The sequence below is a fragment of the Ceratotherium simum genome, chromosome 16 (genome assembly GCF_057802395.1).
Source record: "Ceratotherium simum simum isolate JZ-2026a chromosome 16, ASM5780239v1, whole genome shotgun sequence".
NCBI lineage: Eukaryota > Metazoa > Chordata > Mammalia > Perissodactyla > Rhinocerotidae > Ceratotherium > Ceratotherium simum.
In genome coordinates this window covers 23,635,470-23,658,615 of record NC_141915.1, presented here as the reverse complement: position 1 = coordinate 23,658,615, position 23,146 = coordinate 23,635,470, and the positions used below count along the sequence as shown (strand labels likewise).

Below are 23,146 nucleotides of genomic sequence, written 5' to 3'. Positions count from 1 at the left end.
TGGTACTTCCCTTATGATGAGGAAGAGTTTTTAAATCTGGGAGGTCCTGGAGCATGCCTGTGTGCTGACGGGAAGGCTGTGGTAGAGGTAGAAAGCAAAAGCTCAGAGGGGAATGGGCTGCAGGGTAGACAGGCTGATTTTTTTTTGGCGGAATGGGGAACACGTCTCTTGTAGCTTACAGAGCATATGCTTCAGAGTCTAAGCAACTTAGGTTCAAATCCTGGCTTTACTACACTCGAGCCATGACCTTTAGCAAGTGACTTAACTTCTCTGAACTTTGGTTTTCTCACCTGAAAATGGGAAGAACTAATCTGCCTTGCCAGAATGGTGAGGATCACATGAGGTAACTCTAGGTAGTAGCTCAGTGCCTGGCAGGTAAAAAGCATTCTTCCAGTGGAGAATGGCTACTGTCTTCTTTACTTCTCAAAATATGTAATTACTTACCAGTTATTTCAAAGAGGCATAGCTAAGCCATATTGATAGGCTTTTCATAGCATTTCCTTTCAAAGCCTTTGTAATTGTACTTTAATTGCTTTTTAAGCATAATACACAAGATGAAGCAAAGCCCATTCTGTATTAATCATCCATAATGTGGGATACTTTTGTTTACGCACTTAAAGCATAGATGCTTTTATTTTTTATTTTTTTAATTTTTTGTTTATTGCAGTAACATTGGTTTATAACATTGTAAAAATTTCAGGTGTACATCATTGTACTTCTATTTCTGCATGGACTACATCATGTTCACCACCAAAATACTAAGCATAGATGCTTTTAACAATTCCAGGAATACGGTAGTGACAGTAGGCAAGCCACCCTCAAAAAACTGGAGACTATTCTATAAGGTTTGCCACCTTGCCATTTTCTGATTTGCCCTGCCAGAAAGGTACTTCTTTGAGGATTGGAGGCATTTTAATTAGGTTTTTTTAAAGGATTTTTGTAAAGTCTTATACAGTGGGTTCACTGTATGTTACAGTTCCGAGATGTTGCTGTTTATGCATCTGTGTAAAGCCTGTTGTTGCAAAAGTAGCTTGGCACACAGAGCAGTTAATTAAAATCAGAACAGATTGGATGAGAACCTTGGGGATTTGACTTTACTGCCTTAGATTTTGGTGGTTAGCAAGGTGGTTTTGGAGTTGCATTGCAAACTAGCACTAATTTTACTAGGACACTGACATTCTGACCCTTCTACTCTGTGGGTCCATTCTGAGCCCACTCTCCTCCATGGGAAAGCCCATGACAACCACTGATCCACTTAAAACTGTTTGCCTTGGGCAGGTGAACAAGTGGAGAAGTGATTATTTTAAAATTACTTAGGATTCTAGGACTTACTAGGGAGAAATCACCTTATCTCCCCTCTTGTGTCTAAAAATGAGTGTACTCAGCCTACCTGGGTTAGGTCATTTATCTTTCCCTGTTATTCACACTGTAATTTTCCTGTTCACCAGGACTCAGTCTCTCAAGAAATACCAGTATACTTATCAAGCTGACAAAATCCCATGTGCTAGGTAGCCATTCTTGTCTCATACCACAGGGTTCTTCCACAGGGAATAGTCAATTTTCTTGTTTACCCCAGCCCTCATCTCCCATCTTGCTCTCCTTTAGGCAAAGTGCAAGAGGAGAGCCTGGCAGGTTTCAAACAAACTCAGTAAGAAATCAGTCAGAGACTGTATTTGAAGATTAAATTGCCAAGTCCACCTTTTCTGAAGAGGGTGAGAAGAATTGGAGAAGGAATTTTCAAGCCCTCAGTAAAGATTTGATAATAATTTTCTTTCAAGATCAGAAGGAGGTTTGCAGGTCAGAGAGGGAAGTTTTTCAAAGATGTCAACATAGGGAGAATTCTTTTTTTTTGGTGAGGAAGATTGGCTCTGAGCTAACCTCTGTTGCCAATCTTCCTCTTTTTGCTTGAGGAGGATTGTTGCTGAGCTAATCTGTGCCAATCTTCTATTTTTTGTATGTGGGATGCTGCCACAGCATGGCTTGATGAGTGGTGTGTAGGTCCACGCCCAGGATCTGAACCCGTGAACCCGGGGCTGCCAAAGCGGAGCGTGCAAACTTAACCACTACACCCACCAGGCTGGCCCCTGGGAGAATTCTTTATTTATTTTTTTAGTGAGGAAGATCGGCCCTGAGCTAACATCTGCCAATCCTCCTCTTTTTTTGCTGAGGAAGACTGGCTCTGGGCTAACATCCGTGCCCATCTTCCTCTACTTTATATGGGACACTGCCACAGCATGGCTTGCCAAGCGGTGCATGGGTGCGCGCCTGGGATCCGAACCGGCGAACCCCGGGCCACCGCAGCAGAGCACGCGCACTTAACCGCTTGCGCCACCGGGCGGGCCCCTGGGAGAATTCTTTATACACCCCACAGTTGGGTCCACTTTCAGTCCTTTAGTAACATATTCAGATGCCGTGTGTGTATCTATTTAGGGCTGAGGGATGAAAAAATATTCCCAAGAGAAAAGTGTTTAGTTAGTATGGCAATGTTAACATTATAAACTCTTTCCTTTCACTTCCTAAAATAACCCTGAATATAGCTGTCATTTCGACCTAGGGCTTTCCAGTTTGGCAAGAGAATACTTTTAACTGCCCATGTTAGGAAATGTGTCTTTTTGGTATTTAAATGTATGTCAAGAAGAGTAAAAGCCTAGTCTGCTGACTTGGGTGAACCTGTTCTGGAGGCCGAGCAGGTCTAAGGTATTTTAGCACCGGAGACTCTTTCCACCTAACCCTTCCCATAATAACCTCTTCCCCACGTGTACGGGTCCCCAGGATAAGACTCTGTTCTCCACCTAAACATGGAGCTCGTGGAATAACAGAGCAGCAGATTTCAAGTCTTCTCACACAGCCAAATCCTTCTCAGAGTAGCCAAATACTTGAACAGGCTGACGGTTTTTCTTTCAGAGCTGTTCAGAAGAGGCAGCTAAGATTAGAACCAAAACTGAGAGAATGAAAATAGTGCTGAGGAAGATAGGTTCTCTTGACACCCAGCTAAGAGCTTTCTTAACTCTTGTATCAGGATGGCCTGAGTTGAGCTATCTATAGTGCCTTACTGGGCCTGAAGTCCCCTGGGGGCAAGGACCTTGTGGAAATCCTTTTGGCATCCGCAGTGCCCAGCACATAGCTGGTGCTTCCTGAGTGCTTGTTAAAGCACATGAATTTAAACAGTGTACAGCTGGGCAGCTTTCCAGTTTTTTCCTACTGATTGTGCCTTACCAACTGGGTCTTACCCATTATGTGGCAAAGTCTTTACCTCTTAGGGAAAAATTGTAACATGTAGATTTCCTTGGGTGAAAGGAAAGTTTTTCTTCTTGTGGTTAAATACATCCGCCCCTTTTTATTTCATTCTTTCTACCTTTCTCTGCTAATGCTGTAAAGTTATCTTTGGTTACATCTGTCTTCATCTCTGTTCCACTCTCTGGTGAAAGAGGTGACCTTCCTCCTGCCCAGGAGTAGTTCACCCCTGAATCTGATCACATGGTCACTTTTCTTTCTATTTCTGGCCCTTACTCCCATAATGTATTGCCAGCTTCCCTTCCTTTAGAATCTCTTAGTCTTTGGGGGATTCCTCTGCCGTCTATGAATATGTCTGCATTTCTCTTAATGACCTGGATCCTCTTCAGCTACTGCCTTCTCTTTTCCCTTCACAGTCAAGTTTCTCGAAGAGTGATTTATCCTTAGAGTCTGGCACATTCTCACTTCTCATTCGATTTCCAACCTATGGTTATCAGTCAGCTTCTCTCTTCCTAAACTGCTCGGGCACAGAGCACACTCACATTTTCCTAAAACTAGGTCCATCGGGCATTATTGCATTCTTCATTGTATTCTACTCTCTGGGTTATTTGACAGCGTTGATAATTTCTTCTTGAAACTCAAAGACACTCTTCGAGTTCACCCATCTCTGAGCGTTCTTCCTATCTCTGTTCTGCTGGTTGGTTTTCCTCTACTTGCCTTTTATTTATTTTTTTATTTTTTGTGAGGAAGATCAGCCCTGAGCTAACATCCATGCCAATCCTCCTCTTTTTCCTGAGGAAGACCGGCCCTGAGCTAACATCTATTGCCAATCCTCCTCCTTTTTTTTCCCCCCAAAGCCCCAGTAATAGTTGTACATCATAGTTGCACATCCTTCTAGTTGCCGTATGTGGGATGCCGCCTCAGCATGGCTGGACAAGCAGTGCGTCGGTGCGTGCCCGGGATCCGAACCCGGGCCGCCAGTAGCGGAGTGCGCACACTTAACCGCTAAGTCATGGGACTGGCCCCTCTGCTTGCCTTTTATTTTTTTATTTTATTTTATTTTATTTATTTATTTTTTGTGGGAAAGATCGGCCCTGAGCTAACATCTGCCAATCCTCCCCTTTTTGCTGAGGAAGACTGGCCCTGGGCCAACACCCATGCCTATCCTTCCTCCACTTTTTATATGGGATGCCGCCACAGCATGGCCCACCAAGCAGTGCATCGGTGCGCGCCCGTGATCCGAACCGGCAAACCCTGGGCTGCCGCGGCAGAGCGTGCGCACCTAACCACTTGCGCCACCTGGCCGCCCCTCTGCTTGCCTTTTAGATCAGGTGTTCCCAAGGGTTCTCCCAGGCCATCTTCTCTTTGACTCAGACTGTCTAATCAGTCTTCTGCCCCACTCCAGCTTTACATACTTCAGTAGGCTGAGGATTCCCAAACCTTTGTCTTCAACCGAGACCATCCCCCTGTGTCTCTGTATACCTCAGCATGTCCCATAGGTACAAAACTCAACTGGTCGTCTTAACCTGCCCCCTCTTCACACACAGACGCATGCCTCTTCCAGAGAGTTTTATCCCAGTCAGTGATTCCACTGTCTATCTTCTTGTGTAAGTCAGAGACCCTGAGATTCGTCCAAGACTCTGTCTTCTCTCCCCCTTCCCCCACCTCTTCAGTACACTGACACATCCTGCTAATTCTGTCAGAGACCTATCTATCCCATTCTCTTACACCCATATTCTCACATCTTGCCTCTACTACTGCAGCAGCTTCCTGCTTCCACCCCACCCTTGCAGACTTGTTCTCCACTGGTCACTGCTCTAGTGCCCACTCCAGAATGCAAATAAGATCACAAAACCTGATTGCCTGAACCCCTAACTGTGTCCCATTACCTATAGGATAAAGTCCAGATTCCTTTCCATGGAATATAAGGTTTTTAGTGGCTGCCAGTTTACTTGCTGTACCCTTATCCTGGACCCAACCAAGCATTTTGTAGTTTCTTTAATGCCATGGTGCCTGCTGTTTGTTTTTTCTTGAAAAATTTTTTTACTCTTGGCTTTCTGGTAAATTCCCATTTACTCCCACATCAGGATATGTGTGGCACATCATTTGATGTGGTCTTCTGTGGTCACTACTCCACTCCTGAGGAGCTGATTATTTCCATCTTTGTAACCACCCCTACACTGTACAGACCTCTGTTGAAGCACTGAGCACCCTGAAATTTCGGTTTTGGGTTTTACATTTCTAGTTCCCCGCTGGACCATGAACTCCTTGAGAGTAGGTACTCTGCCTTACTCACCTAGCACTGGAAACACACCGCAAGGCATTGGCTTCAGTAAAGGTGCATGCATGGGGGAGATTTTGACAGAAGTTAGTGAATCACCCACAGCCTTGTCCCAAGGCTGCTCTACTTCTCCCCTACCCTCATCTTATTCAGTTAATTAACACACCCTGCTAAATCTGTCAGAGGTCTGTCTGTCCCTTTTGGGGATAAGCTCAGGAGGCTAAATGGTAATTGTGGTGAAATGTCTAGGTGTTCTTTTACTTGTGCCTTCCCAGAGAAATTATAGTTAAAGTGTTGTTATAATGCTAGTAGCAACAACTAATGTTTGTTTAGTGCTTCACAGCCTGGAGAATGTCCCGAGAGTAGAGAAAGGTTACACAGATCATAAGTAGTAAAGCAGGGCTTGGAACCCGGGTCTTCTGATTCCAGATCCTTTGCTCTGTGTATTTTACACACTGTCCAGACGCTTCTCTCAACAGGTGATTTAAAGAATTATGGAATTCCTCTTTCAGAGGGCTACTACTCCACTTTGTCTCCATTCTCTTGCCAACAGAGAACTCATTTATTTAACTGCTCTTTACTTCATTATTCCGTGTTAACTATTAGTTGCAAGTAAGGCAGATTAGGTCCCTGTCTCCTGGGAACTTAAGAGTCTTCCGGCAAGTAACAGTGAGTCAGACATGTTTGTGATTTGTAGGAAATGGAACGAATATGTGGTTAGTTAAGATTTAAATATTGCATGTGCTGCACTCATCACCATTTCCTGTTGAGCCGCCTCTCTGCTGGGCGCTGTATGACTCTCATCACTGTTTCATGGAGGTCACAGGCAAGTGGCAGAGACAGGTGTTAATCGGACACGCCCACAAAAGTGGATGAATTATGTCACAGGTGTACTGGGAGCAGTGTTGGGAAGCTAAAAAGTCCCTAGAGTAGTTAAGAGGCCTCCAGAAGCTGTGTGACCCGGGAAGTTACTTTCCCTTGCTGGGCCTCTTTCTTTTCCTCTGTAAAATGACCAAGGTTGAACCAGCTGGCATCTTAGTTCCTTCCAGCTTACCACATCTTTGAACTATGATTTAACAAAGGCACTTTCAATGAGTAAGGAGGCAGAGCAGAAAGTACCATTCTTTTGTGTTAACTGATTATTGAGTAATAACACTAAATGTTTCATTTATTATCTCTGTAAACAGAGAGTCAGGCTCAAAATATCCATATTGACTGAGTTGGTCTACTGAGAAAAGCACACTCTTACCTATCACAGCAGTGCTTGGTATTTTAGGGGATCCTCTTGCAATCTTTAGGTTATTCTGACATTGAGGGATTGGATCCTTTTTGTTCTGTAATCTTAAAAAATCATCAACGCCCTTGTCTTTGAATTTGAGATGTGAAATGGGAATAATAATCCCAAACTTCTTAATAAACCCCCAGAGGCACTGATTCAGCAGGGAAGCGAACATGTGTTGAGCATCTGCTATATGAAGACACTCCCAGGGTACAATACAGGCATGGAATAAGAAGCAGGCCCTGCCCTCAAGGAATTTATGGTTTAGTGGTAGAAAACAAAGGGTAAGCATATATCTGTGCGACAAACCATTAGGTGCTATGATAGAAGTTTATGTAGGATTGGAGGTACAAATGTAAGAGTAATTAGTTCTGCTGGCTGGTGGAAGAGGACATCAAGGGGGACAGCATGGTAAAGGGAAAAGAATGTTAGGTTTGGAGTCAGAAGACCTGGGTGTTCAGAATCTCCATTCTCTATATATATGCTGTGTGACCGGACTTCTTTGAGCCTGGGTTGCCTCATCTATGCAAAGGGAATAATAAAACCTCCTCCGCATGGTCAATGTGAGTGTGGAATTATACGTGTGTGTGTGTGTGTGTGTGTGTGTGTGTGTATGATAAAGTTCTATCTATCTGAGCTCTAGGGGCAAGGTCATGTTCCTGAATAAAGTGTGTGTTAGGCCACTTGTAATTGCTAAGGCAAAAGATTTTATCTCAAGTTAGATCTCAGATTACACCCAGACAGGGCTCAGCAATCTTTCAAAGGTAGCGCACCATCTTGGCAGTCCCTGCTGTCCTGGCGGATCAGGTGTCTATACTCACCTCTTATGTGCAATGGCAACTGTGTATTTAGAGGAGGTGGCAAGAAATTCGTGGCTCTTAAGCATGTCCCCACCTTGACTCTGGTGGCAGGTGTGGGTTGAGTATCCCTGCTCACCTGTGCCCTCAGGAATGGAAACGCAGTAGAGGTGTGTCTTAACTCTGATCTTTTCCCCCTTCCTCCCTTGCACCAGATTTTATCATGTGGGCAACCTGCTGCAACTGGTTCTGCCTGGATGGACAGCCTGAGGAGGCCCCACCGCCCCAGGGAGCCAGGACGCAGGCCTATTCTAACCCTGGGTACAGCTCCTTCCCTTCCCCAACAGGCTTGGAACCAAGCTGCAAGGCCTGTGGGGCCCACTTCGCAAACATGGCCAGGAAGGTGAGTGTTGACTGCTCTGCCTGCTTGGCAGCTACGGCCTCGGGCCCTCGGGAAGCCCCTGACCCTTCCATAATGCCTGCCGCCTTGCCTTTGCAATCCTGGTAACCCAGCCCCATTCCTTTCACAAAAGTATTAAAGAACAACTAGCCAAGTAAAATCAAAGCATCTCAGCGTAGATCTGGAGCCAGTTAAACCTGATTCAGGTATCAGCTTTGCCACTTAGCAGCTGTATGACTTAACCTTGCTTGAGATTCGTTTTCCCGCTCTATAATATGGGGATCTAATAGTTGTACCTGTCTCACAGGGTTGTGAGACTAAAATGAGATAAGCTACAGAGGGTGCCCAGCATGATCTTGGAATGTAGCAGGCACTCGATGTTATGTCCTTCATTAGCTGCCATCATAAAAAGCCTGACTGAGGATTAACTTGATCTTTTTATTGAAAGCAATGTCAGGGACGCCTCAGGTACATCAAGACCCTAACAAGACAAAGGCTGAGCTTATTTACTGTAGCGATTTCATTTGAAATGCATGGTAGCCGTGTTTTCCAGACTAGCAAGCAGGAAGTAAAATTATTGGCTGGGTAATGGTGCACGGGTGAGGGCCGTCCCTTCGTCAGTGCCCAGAGGCAGCATGTTCTCTATGGTCAAGCACAACTGGGGCTGAAGGTGAATCCTGACCTGGAGAAAGAAAGAACTACATTCTGCATTCTTCTGCAGAATGAGAGGTTTGCAGCCCAAAATTGTGATAATGGGAAATTTGAGAGGAAAAAATACTTTTTAAACCATCTGTTTATATGCCAGGAACTGTTTTAAGCAATTTAGGCTTCTTTGTTTCATTTAATCCTTACCGTAACTGTGACGTAGGTTTTAGGGTCCCTACACTTCCAGTTTACATATGAGAAACCAAGACTTAGAGTTTAAAAAAGGAAACTTTACATGTCAAGTTCCTGACAATGGCATAAGAGACATTAAAATACTTGTTCTTTTCCCTCTACTTAGGTAGCGCCCCAAGATCACATAGCTATTAAATGACAGAGCCAGGATTTAAACCCAGGTCTTTGACTCTCAAGCTGTCTCCCAGAAGACATTCAGCAAGTCAGTATTTCTGCAGCTTGGAGTGTTGATGCCTGTAAGATGAGGAAGGATGGGCCTGTACTTCGCTGTGGTGCAGTGAAGGTGGGTCCAGAGCAGAGCTTTGTAGTTTGCTTGGCTACCCCAGTCATTGTGAGAACTCAACCAGGGAGGCTGCTGCAGGCGGCCGGGGAGCTGTGACTCGGGAAGTTATGCCCGCCTTTTGTACTTAGACTGAAAGGTTGAGTCAATGGATTGAGACTGGAGTGCAGAGTCGAAGGAACTTGGCGCCACGTGGCCTCAGTGTTCTCAGTGATGGAGATGGTGAGTGGAATTGGGATCTGAGATGGGATGGAAGGAGGACTGTTGGGTACTGTCACCTGCCTGGCACTGAGTTTGGCATTTCAAATGCGTTATCTCATTGAACCTTACAACAGCCTATGAAGTATGCACTATTATTTGTTCCCATTTTACAGATGAAGAAATTGTTCCTGTTACTTTAGGTAGTAGTTTCAAGGACTCCTCAGGTACATCAGAGTCTGTTGGATAGCAGAGATCTTGCTGTTTTCATTATTACACGGTGAGGAATGCTAGGAACAACTGCTCATAGAAGTGGCAAAATAGTTGGCAAGAAAGGAATAGGGAAAACCCATTTAAATGAAGCAGCATGAATTTGCAAGAGGTTTGCTTGAACCTTTTTTTAAACATCACTTATCCTCTATGGAGTGCAAATGGAGAGAGAAAGAGCAGAGAGGTTACTGGAGGTGATCCAGGCTCAGGGGTCAGCATGTCAAGCATGTTGAAAAGCTGAGAGAACCAGGTGATCCAGTTGGTTCTTGACATTGCTCAGCCAGAAGAGAGAGTGTGAATGACTGAGGAAGCTGCCCCCAGAGAAGGGAGAAGGACGGTTAGGTGAGGGTGAGAAAATGCTTGATCTTTCTTTATAGTGGTTATCACTACCTGACATCAATATGTTTGTGGATTGCCTGTCTTCTCAGATGGTACATAGGAACAGAGATTTTGTCCATTTTGTTCACAACTTTATCCCCAGTGTCTAGAGTAGTGACTGACACACAGTAGGTAGGCAGTAAAGTTTTTTTTTACATAAACAAATGAATGAATCGACAATTGAGTTGAGAACAATTTGAAAAAGAGGAAGATGACCAGAGAGTTTCTATTGTCATTACCTTATGGCTGACAGTTCCATGCTGAAGATTTTTCACTGAGGGCCCAGTTCTGTACCAGCAGTGTGCTAGCAGCTGGAGGTTATAACTTTGTGGAGACAGAGCTGAGTAAGACATAGGCCTTTTCCTCAGGGAGCTTTCTGTCTGGTTAAGGAGGCCCACATTTATAAAGAACTAGTAGCAGTCAGCTGCATAAGTTAAGTACTAAGGAATCAGGCATTGTTGGTGAATTGCTAATTCTAGCTGGATAAAGGAAGGTTTATTGATCTGCAAAGCAGTGACTGAAGTAAAGGCACCAGATGTGGGGCAAGTGCAAGGTGTATTTAGGAACTGCGAGTGGCCTGTTTGGCCAGAATGCAGAATACTTGGGAAGTTAGGGTGGAACAAAGTTGGGATCAGGTGGTAAAGGGCCAAGACTACCATAGTAAGAAGCTTGTAGCCACCAGACAACAAGGAACCATCAGAAAGATTCTGAGGGCCAGCCTCGTGGGGTAGCGATTAAGTGCGCAGGCTCCGCTGCTGACGGCCCAGGTTTGGATCCCGGGCGCACACTGACACACGGCTTGTCAAGCCATGCTGTGGCAGCATCCTATGTAAAGTAGAGGAAGATGGGCATGGATGTTAGCCCAGGGCCAATCTTCCTCAGGAAAAAAGCGGAGGATTGGCATCAGATGTTAGCTCAGGGCTGATCTTCCTCACCAAAAAAAAAAAAAAAAAAGATTCTGAACAAAGGAATGACCTGGTGAGTCCTATTTCAGGCAGCAGATGTGGCTTCATTAGGAGGGTGGTTTGATGGAGTGCTAGGAGTAGAGCTTAGGAGGCTCTGTTACACCTGGTGAGAAGTCATCAGAGCCTGGTCTAGGGTGGTGGCTGAGACTGATGGATATAGCTACCATTTAGTGAGCAACTCTTCCTCTTAGTCAGACCCTGTGACGGAGTGGTTGTTAACCCATTTTACAGATGGAAAATATGAGACTCAGAGACACTAAGGTACTTAGCTACTAAGATACATGGGCATGCAGCAGATGAAGACAGATGAAATGTAGGAGGAGAAGGTCAAATTGAAGGTGACAGGATGTTGGTCTGGGTGCCTAGGAGCATGGCAATGATTAAAATAAGGAACTTTATTCACTGGAAAATAAATTATTGAATATCTACCGTGTATCAGGCATTGCCTGTGCTAGGAAGGCAGAGATGAAGAAAGTCATCCCTGCTTAAGAAGGAGCATGCAGTCTGATAGGAGGATGGGAGCAAATACATAGCCACACACAGAGACAGAAGAAAGCTTCTGTAGCAAGAAGAGCTTTTGTGAGAAGTAAAGTTCCAATTTGGATGGTAAAAGATGGTTATTGGTACAGTATTTTCTTGCCACAGAAGTATGAATTAATTTTGTGTAATTCACACTGAATTTTGTGAATATTAAGGATGTTTTCTCCTATGAGAATTTTTCATTTGTAATTTAATGCTTAAGTGGCTCAGCCTTCTTATCTTAAGAGTTTGGCATTTAACAGCTACGGGCTTTTAAAAAGTCTTTTCCAGAAGTGGTTGAATTGAAGTGATTACATGGATCCTACTGTCTTTTTTTCTTTTCTTCATTGGGGTCAGTATTTTCTGAATGCTCACTGGGTACAAAGCACAGATAACATTAAGGACTTTATAGAGAGAACATAAGTAAGATGTATCCCCTGCCTTCCTAGAGTTTCCAGTGTTGGAGAGAAACGGCAGGCTGTAATTTTGCCACAAGCCAAATACCCCATCTGTATTGGTAATACCTACATGTGGTTGAGCAGCAGCCCTGACAGTTTTGGAGGGAGTTTGGCACCCAGCCTCTTTAGTTGGACCAGTTCGAGGAGGAAGGATGAGGAAGAGGAGGTTGTCCTTCCTTAGAAACATGGAGGAGATATTCAAATCTCAAGTAGAAAGAGTGGGGGTGGTTCCTAGGGACTGGCAAAAGCTCGGAGATGAGGCACAGGGGAAAGGGAGTAAGAGGTGACTGTTAGCTTTTTGTGAGTGCCTATCTCATGCTAAGGTTTTATATGCATTATCTCATGAGACACTTCCAGTAGTTCTTAGAGGTAGGCTGACCATCTGACCTTACAGGAGAGGAGCATGATGCTCTGGGAGGTTGTCTGTTCTGCACAAGTTCCCTTAGTTAGCATGTGGCCAGGCAGGACTTAATCCTACTTTTGTCACTTCTCAGGCTGCCCTTTTTCCTCAGTGGACTGCAGGAAGGAATGCCTATAGGAAGGATGGTGAGAAGGAGGGTGAGAAAGTGGGCCTGGCCTGCACCAGGGAATATGGGTGGGGAGGGAGTAGGAATAAGAGAAGGGCGGATTAGCAAAGGGGAGCAACCCACGTGGCATCCTTGAAGGTCGGTGCCTGCCTGAAGTGCCACTGCCAGCGTTTTTTTGTTTTTTGCTGAGGCAGATTTGTCCTGAGCTAACATCTGTTGCCAAGCTTCCTCTTTTTGCTTGAGGAAGATTGTCCCTGAGCTAACATCTATGCCAGTCTTCCTCTATTTTGTATGTGGGCCGCTGCAACGGTATGACTGATGAGTGGTGTAGGTCTGCGCCTGGGATCTGAACCCGCAAACCCAGGCCGCCAAAGTGGAGTGTGCCGAACTTAACCACTAGGCCACGGGGCCCGCCCCTACTGCCAGCTGTTTGATGCTGGATGTTTGCATGCACTCTTGGCATTTTTGCAGGCACATTGGCTCCACTAATTCATCTCTCATGCTACCTTGTTACTCAGTTGGTTTGCACCATTTGCATAGAGTTTATACATACGTTTTTCCTTTGCTCATTCTGCCCACATTTGTTGACAGTGTTTTTTCCTTTTCCTTGTTCTCTCCTGCCTCTGCAAACTGGGATTTTGGCCTTGAATGCTATCTTACTCCTTTAGGGTATGTTTCACATGTAGGCTGACTTCAGAGTCCCTGGTGAGCAGGGGGTACACAGAAGCTGGGTTGCTGTCTTTGCATTCTGATCTTGCATCCAATAAGCCACACACATTTGAAGAAAGACTAGAGAGTTTAGATCTGGGTGATTGAGCGACTCAGGGCTTTTTAATTGTGTCAAGCTAGGTCTTGTCAAACTGCACTGACTTAAGTAATGTTCCGTGTCAAGACCTAGAGCTTTATGACACTGAAGCCTCTTCATTTCACTATCAGTCATCCTAAGCACATTTCATTTCCCAGTAGAAAAGCTTTAGATATGAATGAACCCCCATACCCCAAAACATCCATTTTCTACCTGAGTGGCTACTGGTCCCAGAACTGTTATGATGCTAGTGCAACCAGGAGTCCTTTTAAGTCAATCTCTGAACAATCTATTGTCTGGTTATAACTGTGTAGAGAATAAGGGAGCTTGTTATGTTTCCTTTCGCAATGCCTTCTAAGTATTAATAGTCAAAACTGGATGGTAAACATTATCCTCGTTTCCCTTTACAATTTTATTTATTTATTTTTTCCCCCAAAGCCCCAGTAGATAGTTGTATGTCATAGCTGCACATCCTTCTAGTTGCTGTATGTGGGACGCGGCCTCAGCGTGGCCGGCGAAGCGGTGAGTTGGTGCGCGCCCGGGATCCGAACCTGGGCCGCCAGCAGCGGAGCGCGCGCACTTAACCGCTAAGCCACGGGGCCGGCCTGAGCCATCTTTCTTTTTTTTTTTTTTTTTAAGATTTTATTTATTTATTTTCCCCCCAAAGCCCCAGTAGATAGTTGTATGTCTTAGTTGCACATCCTTCTAGTTGCTGTATGTGGGACGCGGCCTCAGCATGGCCGGAGAAGCGGTGCGTCGGTGCGCGCCCGGGATCCGAACCCGGGCCGCCAGCAGTGGAGCACGCACACTTAACCGCTAAGCCACGGAGCCGGCCCTCGTTTCCCTTTACTACGTGAGTGACACTTAGACAAAACTAAATATAACTATCTCAGCCATGCAGACTTACTTCAGCCCCACATTAGAGTGTCTGATTCTGACTATGAGAATCTAAGTCTCTTGGGCATTCTTGTTAGCTTGAATAGCTTTCTATACTTAGAAAAGAGGGAGCAAAAATATTTAGATTAATACCTAAGTCACCATAGGATGAAGTTTTTAGTTTCTTTAACAGATTGGCGAATGTGCCCTCCAGGGCTGTCCCAATGTGCCCGGGAACTTCCTCTCCTGTGGGCCCCTGCTCTTGGTTGGAACAGAGCTCGGTCCGATGTCACTGTGCTCACTCAGCCTGTGGGGTGAGAGGCCGAGGATTTGCTCCTGTGAGTTGAGCAGGCCTTTGTGTGTTGTGTTGTCTGCAATTGTGGGAGTAGCTGCTGCCAGGCAGTACCAGCTTGCCTGCCAGGCTCTCTCGGTTGCCTGTCTGAGACACTCTGTACTTTCACAAACGAGAACTCTCTAATCATGTGCAGAGGACCTCCTGTAGCTGTCTAAATATTTGTCTTGGATATGCTCTTACGCCTCACTGAATTCCCAGCACTCTGAGTGGGCCTTTCTGGGGTGGGGGAGCCTAGGCACCAGCCTCTGTGGATGCGGCACTGGGTTGGGAGTTTGGAGATGGAGAGCCAGGCCCTTGACTCAGTACTGCTGTAGGCATGAATGGGACTGAGTTAGGCAACATGGCCTGGTGGAAAGAGCATGATTGTGGGCATTAAACTCAGACAGACCTTGAGTATGAAGCCCAGCTCTGCTGTTGACGCCTGCCCTTGAATACAATACTTAATCTCTCTAGACCTCGGATGCTTTGTCTGTGAAACAGGGAGGTACACGAATACCTGCTTTGTGGGGTTGCTTTGAGAAGTAAATGACAAGCTAGGTAGAGCTCTCCCACATAGTAATCCCTCAATAAATTTAATTAATAATATTAATAGTAACAGCCACCACCACCATTTATGCATTTGCTTTCTTATCTCACCAATAAAGTAGAGAGAATCATAGTTCAGGATTTGAATCCTGGCTCTCATTAGCTCGTATTCCCTAGCCGTAATAATTAAAACAGTTAACACTTATTGAAGAGTCATGTGCCAGACATGCTAAATGCATTATCTCTTAACTTTACAACAATCCTATGAGGTAGATACTGTTATCATCCCCATTTTACAGGTGAGGAAACTGAGGGCTAGAGAGGCTAAGTTACACACTCAAGGTGACACCACAAGAAGTGGAGGAGGGAGATTTAATAAAATGCAGGGCTTTTTGATACTAAAGCTAGTAGTCTTAGCCTCCATTTCTCTGTCAGTAAAATGAATAAAGTAAGCCTGAAATGGAATAATAAATGTAGTATCCTATACATGGATACACAGTTGTACACGGGGGTCTGCCACCTCTGAGTGGCTTTTCACCTGAACTCTTCAAGGTAGCTTGCATCCTTAGGTGTAGGAGGTAGCTTAGTAAAAGTAAGAGTGACTGGAGGAGGTCTCGCTAGGCTTGGCAGCCCTAAGTTCCCATCCCACTGTCTTGTTCTCACAATCTAGTGGTTTCCTCTGCCTCTTGCAGCAGACCTGCTTGGACTGTAAGAAAAATTTCTGCATGACCTGTTCGAGCCAAGTGGGTAATGGGCCCCGCCTCTGCCTTCTCTGCCAACGATTCCGAGCCACAGCCTTTCAGCGGGAGGAGCTCATGAAGATGAAGGTGAAGGACCTGAGGGACTATCTCAGCCTCCATGACATCTCTACCGAAATGTGCCGGGAGAAAGAGGAGCTGGTGTTCTTGGTGCTTGGCCAGCAGCCTGTAATCTCCCAGGAGGGCAGGACTCGTGCCCCCACCTTGTCCCCGGACTTCCCCGAGCAGCAGGCCTTCCTGATCCAGCCTCATACCAGCACAGTACCTCCTACCTCACCCAGCATCCCTTCTTCACCCACACAAGCCACCTCTGTGCCCCCAGCGCAGGCTCAGGAAAATCAGCAGGTATGCGCTCTTTGCAGTCTCTGCCGATCTCTGCCAATTGGAGGGCTCCTTTTCCTCTCCCGCCTGCATTGTGGAGTAGGGCGAGAGGTGAAGTGTCTTGATTATGTGAAGCCTTTCTGCCTACTGACGCATGAATGAGGTTTTCTGGATATCAGACACATGTTTTGGCTTTTTTCAGAGATGGTAATGCACGGTACCAGATGATAATGCATGGTACCAGGTTGGTTGTTTGTTTTTTGTGAGGAAGATTAGCTCTGGGCTAACATCCATGCCCATCTTCCTCTACTTTATATGGGATGCCGCCACAGCATGGCTTGCCAAGTGGTGCGTTAGTCCACACCCGGGATCCGAACCGCAAACCCCAGGCTGCCGAAGCGGAGCATGCGAATTTAACTGCTACGCCAGTGGCTAGCCCCTTTTTGTTTGTTTTTAATACATACATATCCCACTTAGATATTTTAAAAAATTCATTGTTATAGAAATATTTTGAGAAAACTCACTGTTAACTCTCCAAATTTAGTTCTGTTCAAATTGTCCTCCTACTTACTCACCTTTGTTGTGATCTTCCTTGGCTGGATGGGGAACTCGGTTCCTTAGTAACCATCACAAGACACGTAGGGAGAAGAAGAACATGTAGAGGGAAGGGAGACTGGAGAAACACTGTGCCCAAGACAAGGAGACTGCTTCTCTCGCCAGTCACTGTTTGGGCAGGGGAATGGTTGGCATACTAGGTAAGCTGCCTTATCATCCCAGGGGGCCTGGAAATGGTAAGCTAAGAGCAGCACGTTGAGTGAATTATGAAGCAGTCATGGGAAGTACAGAGATGAGTAATACATTGCCTCTGCCCCCAGAAAGCCCCTCTAAGAGGGAAAGTAGACACCCAAACCAACTATTGGATTAGAGAAGCCAGTGGACTTAACCATTGTGTAAGGAGTGATGGTGTCCCATAGATATACTTAAGTCCCTTCGTGACCCTATTATTTATATGGCTTGGGCAATAGTGGGGGGATTAGGACCTAGAAAATTGGGTTTCCACATCCAATTTGTCAGTGACTCTCTGGTCACCTTGGGCAAACTTTGAGCCTTCAACAATGAAATGGGGTTAGTAATTCCAGACCATTTTTGCTCTTGCCGGGCTGTTGGGAGGATTGACTAGTGTGATATCACATCTAAAGAGCTTTGAGCTACTTAGAGTTGGCATGGTACTAGTGTTGTCGGTTCTCACACAGGATGTGGTTAGCTGCTGTCTCTTGTTGATGATCACTTCCTTTGCCAGCACTGGGCCCCCTGATTCAGCTCTGATGGGCACTGAGGCATAAAGGCCAGTGTGTTAGCATACTTTACCTGCACTAAACTCACTTAGCTCCTTGTTGGCTTGAGCATCCTTTCTCCCCAGCTGGAGTTTGACTTTCTTAGGCTCTGGCTTTCTGTCTGCTGGACAGGTTTTACCTCCCACTAAGACTTCCTCACTTTGAGCACTCCTGTTTATGGGGAGCCAGGAGAGTAACTTGAGGAAATTGTTTTTCCCTAAAGAACCTGCAGGTGGGTTTTTCAATGAAAGGAGTAGGTTTAAAGTTTCCTGTTGTTAACCACAAATTTCCAGACTGTACCTACAGGTCACACTATGTACCAGATCTCATTGAGTACTTCTCTGCTGTTTTCAGAGGGCCTTCGTGTCAGCTCACATCCCCTATTCTGGTGAGATCTGCATTTTGCAAGCCAGAAAAACAGATGGGGAGGAAGTAACTTACGCAAGGCTACCTGACAATTCCACAAGTGAGCTGCACCTGGAATGCAAATCTGCTCATAGTGTTTGTTCTGGTTCTTTCCTTTACCCTTAATGCCCTAGCAATAGTTGCTAGGGAAGGAGGTGTATGGAATAAGCAGAACTGTGGACAGATACTAGTTGTAGATTTTGATTCAGCCAGTGGGCAAACTGAAAAAACAAGAGCATGCTTTGCAGCATGAGATTTAGTTTCTCTTTTCTAGGGAAAAAAGGACATACAAAAGCTATCTTCTTAGGAACAGATTTGGTTCTGACAGACTTTTTGTAACACCCAGCTGACACCAGGAGGCCTGTGGGTACCACACCTCCCTAAAGCCAAGAGGACACTAGAGGTGTTTTGGATGCACCCACATACGTGTGTGCCATTGTGTGATCTTATCATCACTTGGCGTTTTTGGTGGTGGTGGTTATTACTGCTTTTCATTTCCATTGTAGTTGCTTGCCTCTTCTTAATGAGCTCCATATTATGCAGGCTTCCCTTTCCTGGTGCTCTGAGGGTCTAGTCGAAAAGGCCTGTGAGCTCAGACACCTCTTTGCTCTGGGCTGTCCCCAGGCCCTTTGCCTGGAGGGAGCAGTAGGTTAAGAGGATCTGGTTAAGGGGTTTGTGGCTTAAATGGTGATGGGATTAGGAGGCTCACAGTTCTGACTACTCTTTGGCAAAACCTGAAGGAGTACCTAGCAGGAGCCTTTTGAGAAGTTAGAATTCTAAGCAGAATGAAACTCCTTAAGCATAGGCATTTGTCTTATATAGTCTTAGGCTAATAGATTCTTAGATGCATTAAAATAATTTTTGACTAGGTTTCAAGACAGCTCTTAGTAATAGTGTGCCCTGCTGGTTGGAGCACATTTCTAGAATGTGAGAGCAGTGACTGTCCAGAAGAGAGGGAATAGGGTGGTAAGGGTCTGGAAACTGTCTCATGTGGGCCACATGAGGAAGCCAGGGAGATTTAGTGTGGAGGAAGGGAAGACATGATATGAACAGTTGGAAAGGAAAAATAGTGGACATTGGTCCGAGGGATAGAACTAGGGATGGTAGGTAGAAGTTACAGGGAGGGCAGTTGGGGTCAGTGTCAAGAAAAAGCTCGATGGCAGTTAGAGGGCAGTCCAGCGGTGGAATGGACATGTGATCTTCCTTTCCCTCGGAGTGTTCAAGCTGAGACTAAATTGATGGTGAGTGGTGGCTAAGGCCATCCTCGTGGTGGGCAGGATTAATGCACTTTTGTTCTAGAGTTGAAATCTATATTGTTTGCCTGCGTGATGAAGTCATTATAAGAGAGCAGGCTTTTGTAACGCTGTTGTGGAGACTGCAGATTTCTGGGGGAGATGGGAATGCATTCTGGACATGGTGTGCGCTGGGAAGAGGCCCATGCTATGCAAATCCCTGGGACATCTCTGTGGATGTGATGGCACCTTTCTCTTCCCACAGGCCAGTGGCCGTGTGTCTCAGGACCAAGAGGAACCTGTCTTCCTGGAGAGCACAGCCAGAGCACCTGCTGAGGATGAGACCCAGGTGGGGCTTCTGCTCGGGTCTGGGCCGTTGCCTCTGCTCTTTCACTGGTGTTCTCAGGCTGTATTAGGAACCTCTCAGTAGACTGAGGAGTGGAGTGAGAAGAATCGGTCTGATGACAGTTCTTCTGAAATTCTGTTTTCAGCAGTAGAGTTTAATGTTAGCGTTCCAGATTACCCTTCGAAGTTGCAGTGTTACTGCGGAGTTGTGAGGTCACAGTGGAGACTGGGGAGCCTCGTCGCCCCATTAGTGTCCAATTTTTGACTTGCTGAGAGCTGCCAGAAAGCAGGCTCTTGGTGCTGCCTATGCAAATCTTGTTCTTTTCTTCTGCTTCTAGCACACAGTAGCTGGTGTCAGGGGAAGGAGGTCAGATAATCAGGAGGAGAGAGGAGAGGAAGTTCAGGCCTCAGCCATGGCCGGGCCAGTCTAGAGAGCACAGCCATCAGGGCCACGGAGCTGTGGTCGAGGCTGCCTACAGAGGAGTGCTTGCCAGGGGAGAGAAAGACAGACCAGCACCATGCTTGGTGGTTTCTTGTGCTGCCACATTTAATCTTCACAGGAAGCCTGTGTGGCAGGACTGCTATCTCCCCTTTATGGAAGGGAAGACAGGCTCAGAGAAGTGAGCAACTTGCCTGATACTATTTAGCATTAATCATTGGAGGAGTGGGGATTCAAAATTAGGGCCATCTGACTCAAACTGGTGCTCTCCTTCTACTGTATCACATTGATTTCTTGGTTTGTGACTGGCTGTGCCTGAGCTCAGAACTGTGGGTCCGGAAGAGACCGGTCTATTTTGCAATGTAAAGCACTATGCCAGGTACTCTTCCTGCCTCTGTTCCTACTCTTCTTGAGGTCAGTCACGAAAAGTAGGGTGTGATGAGTACTCTGGGGCCCTTGGAGAGAGAGCTTGGGGAGGTAAGAGCTGAGCCCACCGATCTCATCTTTGCCTTTGCAGTCTGTCGACTCAGAGGACAGCTTTGTCCCGGGCCGGAGGGCCTCTCTGTCTGACTTGACCGACCTGGAGGACATTGAAGGTCTGACTGTGCGGCAGCTGAAAGAGATTCTGGCTCGCAACTTCGTCAACTACAAGGGCTGCTGTGAGAAGTGGGAGCTGATGGAGAAGGTGACGCGGCTGTACAAGGATCAGAAAGGACTCCAGCACCTGGGTGAGGGGCTGTCTGGGTGGCAGCTGCACAGAGTTCTGGAGTGCCTGCTGTCACTCTAAAGCATGACAGCATCGACTTGACTAAATTTCCATGCTTTTAGCCAGAGAAGGAGTCACCTTACACATTTGCACTATCTAATAATAGCTGTCATTTGGAGTCAAGTGCCAGGACTGGGTTAGGCCTCGTATACATTTATTTAGTCCTCAGAGCAGCCTATGAAGTAGGCATTATTAGCATCCCCCTTTTATAGTAGAGCCCAGATTTGAACTGAGGATTTCCTGGTCTAAGTCCACGGCCTTTCCCACCATGTGCTGTACTCGCTACCACCTCCAACAATACTTATTCCAAACAGTTGCGAGATGAGGAAATGAAGCTTCACACACATGATGCGAGGAGAATATATCTGTTCTGCCTGCATTTGGGCTTTTCCTTTCATTCATTTCCAAAGCAGTCTACATGGTGTCATTTTCAGGCAATGTGGTCAAACGAGTTTGGGAAAAAATACTTGATATTATGTCCCGCTGTTCCTGATTCATGGTGGATGCTGTAATAGTAAAGGCAGACAAGTCCTGCAGAAGAGAAGTGTGTTTAGCTGTTTTAAACTCTGCATTTCCTGAAATGATTTCACCCAGAGCCCGCCCCCCACCCCCCAGCCAACGGAGCTTGTGCGGATCACCGTTTGATTCCTTGCATGCTGGCAGTGGTTGAAGTCAGGTTTCAGGCTCTCCTCTCCCAGTAGCTCAGATTCATCCGAGTTAGGAGACATCTGACTAGTCCCCTGATCACAGACTCACTCTTCCCTTTGGGACTGTCCCCAGACTCGCCCTAGAGTTATGAGGACCTGGGGAATAGGAGAGATGGCTCCACCTAGGAACTTTATCCAGACTCCCTGGCTGACTGGAACACACTGTTCTTCTTTCTTGTCTTTAATGCTGTCTTCAAAAGCAATAGAAAAGGATAGTGTGCTTGTGCAGTATCCTTCCTACATGGCAGTTTTGTTCACGCAAACCAGTGGAATCCCTTTTTCTTAGATGAGACCAGACACCAGCAGAAGCTGTGTGTGAGTTCTCAGCATGCAGAGTGAGTGAGGGTCCTGCCAGCCTGGTTGCCAGCAGGGAAGCAGAAATGAAGGCAGGTGGCTAGAGACTTTCCTCGTGCCAGCACATATTCAGACATCATCTCTCTCTTTCCTTTTCAGTGTGCAGTGCTGAGGACCAAAACGGTATGTAGTTGTTCCTGTTTGGGAACAGGCTTAGGCTCCTAGCTCTTCTGTCCTTCCCCTCCTTCAACCCTGATTCCTCTTTACAGTCTAAGAATTCTGAGCGTATCAGCATCCAAAGAGAGGGTGTGGGAGAAATTCACCATTAGAGATTCTTACACTCCCCTCCCTGGGAAGTGTACCTAGGGGCAGACTGACTTGCAAGTCTCTGGGTTGCCAGAGCTCAGAAGCCAGCATCTGTAAAATATTTAACAAAGTGCATGGTGGCATGTGTCACATTCGGTTCATTTCTCATGCTCCTGGTGCTAAGGCACCCCTTCTACAGTTTTCACTCAGTTCTGGTGTGAGTGGGGTGGCAAGTGGGGGTGTCTGGGTGCACCTTCAGGGAAATCACTTGGGATATTTAACAGCTTCTGGTACCAACCAAAAAGAGAGGGTGATGACCTGAGAGAGCTTTGTTTGTACAGGGCAAGGCAGTGGTTAGAGCTGCTCTGGGGACAGATTAGGAAAGGTGTCACATAGGGTGCTCTCTGGGCACAAGATGCATATCCCACCTCAGCTGCCACACACCCACCTGTGTGTTAAAGACCACCACTGCCCTTCTGGTACCCTCAGAACACACTGCAGGAATCTGGATCTGGGCATCATTCTAACATATGCTATACCTTTTTGAAAGCCTCAAGGCTATAAGGTTGTGAGCTCTTCCCCAAGAGAGAATGTTCTCAGAGTACTCTAGCGGCCTGCAAAGCATTTTAAAACTTTTTCAGAAGACTCTCCACATTTGTTGTTTAGTAAAATAGCCTTTTGCCCAGAATGGGGCAGAGTCTTCTGGCTGATAAATTCTCAAGAGCTGAGCTCTTTTTTTTTTTTTTTTGGTGAGGAAGATTGTCCCTGAGCTAACATCTGTTGCCGACCTTCCTCTTTTTGCTTGAGGAAGATTGTCCCTGAGCCAACATCTGTGCCAGTCTTCCTCTATTTTGTATGTGGGACACCAGCACAGCATGGCTTGATAAGCAGTGTGTAGGACTGCACCCGGGATCCGAACCCTCAAACCACAGGCCGCTGAAGCGGAGCATGCAGACTTAACCACTACACCACCGGCCCGGCCCCAGAGCTGAGCTCTTCTCAGTTCCCCAAAACCATTTGGAGTTCGGACCCACTCCCTTACCTGATACCACGATCAGGCTAATCCACTTCGTGTCTTCCTTTCTTTTTCTGATTCCCTGGGAGAATGCTGGCAACTGAGTTGATGAATCTGTTGTGATTCCTGAGAGAAATAGTAATGAAATTCTATAAAGTATTCCAGCTCACCTCAGGTATT

At 46.1% G+C, this 23,146-nt stretch overlaps 1 protein-coding gene across 14 annotated transcripts in view; it reads left to right on the top strand.

Annotated features, from left to right (window-relative positions):
* RFFL (ring finger and FYVE like domain containing E3 ubiquitin protein ligase) overlaps window positions 1-23,146 on the top strand; it is a 68,979-nt gene that overhangs the window by 41,441 nt on the left and 4,392 nt on the right. For 8 of the 14 annotated variants that reach the window (XM_014796370.2, XM_087440805.1, XM_087440802.1 and 5 more), the window contains 5 exons: window positions 7,807-7,994; window positions 15,737-16,147; window positions 19,360-19,443; window positions 20,396-20,606; window positions 21,805-21,828. In XM_014796370.2, coding sequence (XP_014651856.1) covers window positions 7,815-7,994; window positions 15,737-16,147; window positions 19,360-19,443; window positions 20,396-20,606; window positions 21,805-21,828 — 910 coding nt within the window. In that variant the 5' untranslated portion in view covers window positions 7,807-7,814. Of the gene's footprint in view, window positions 1-7,806; window positions 7,995-9,001; window positions 9,172-9,306; window positions 9,391-15,736; window positions 16,148-19,359; window positions 19,444-20,395; window positions 20,607-21,804; window positions 21,829-23,146 lie in introns of those variants that run through there. The other 6 variants (XM_087440797.1, XM_087440807.1, XM_087440808.1 and 3 more) reach the window with 6 other exon arrangements.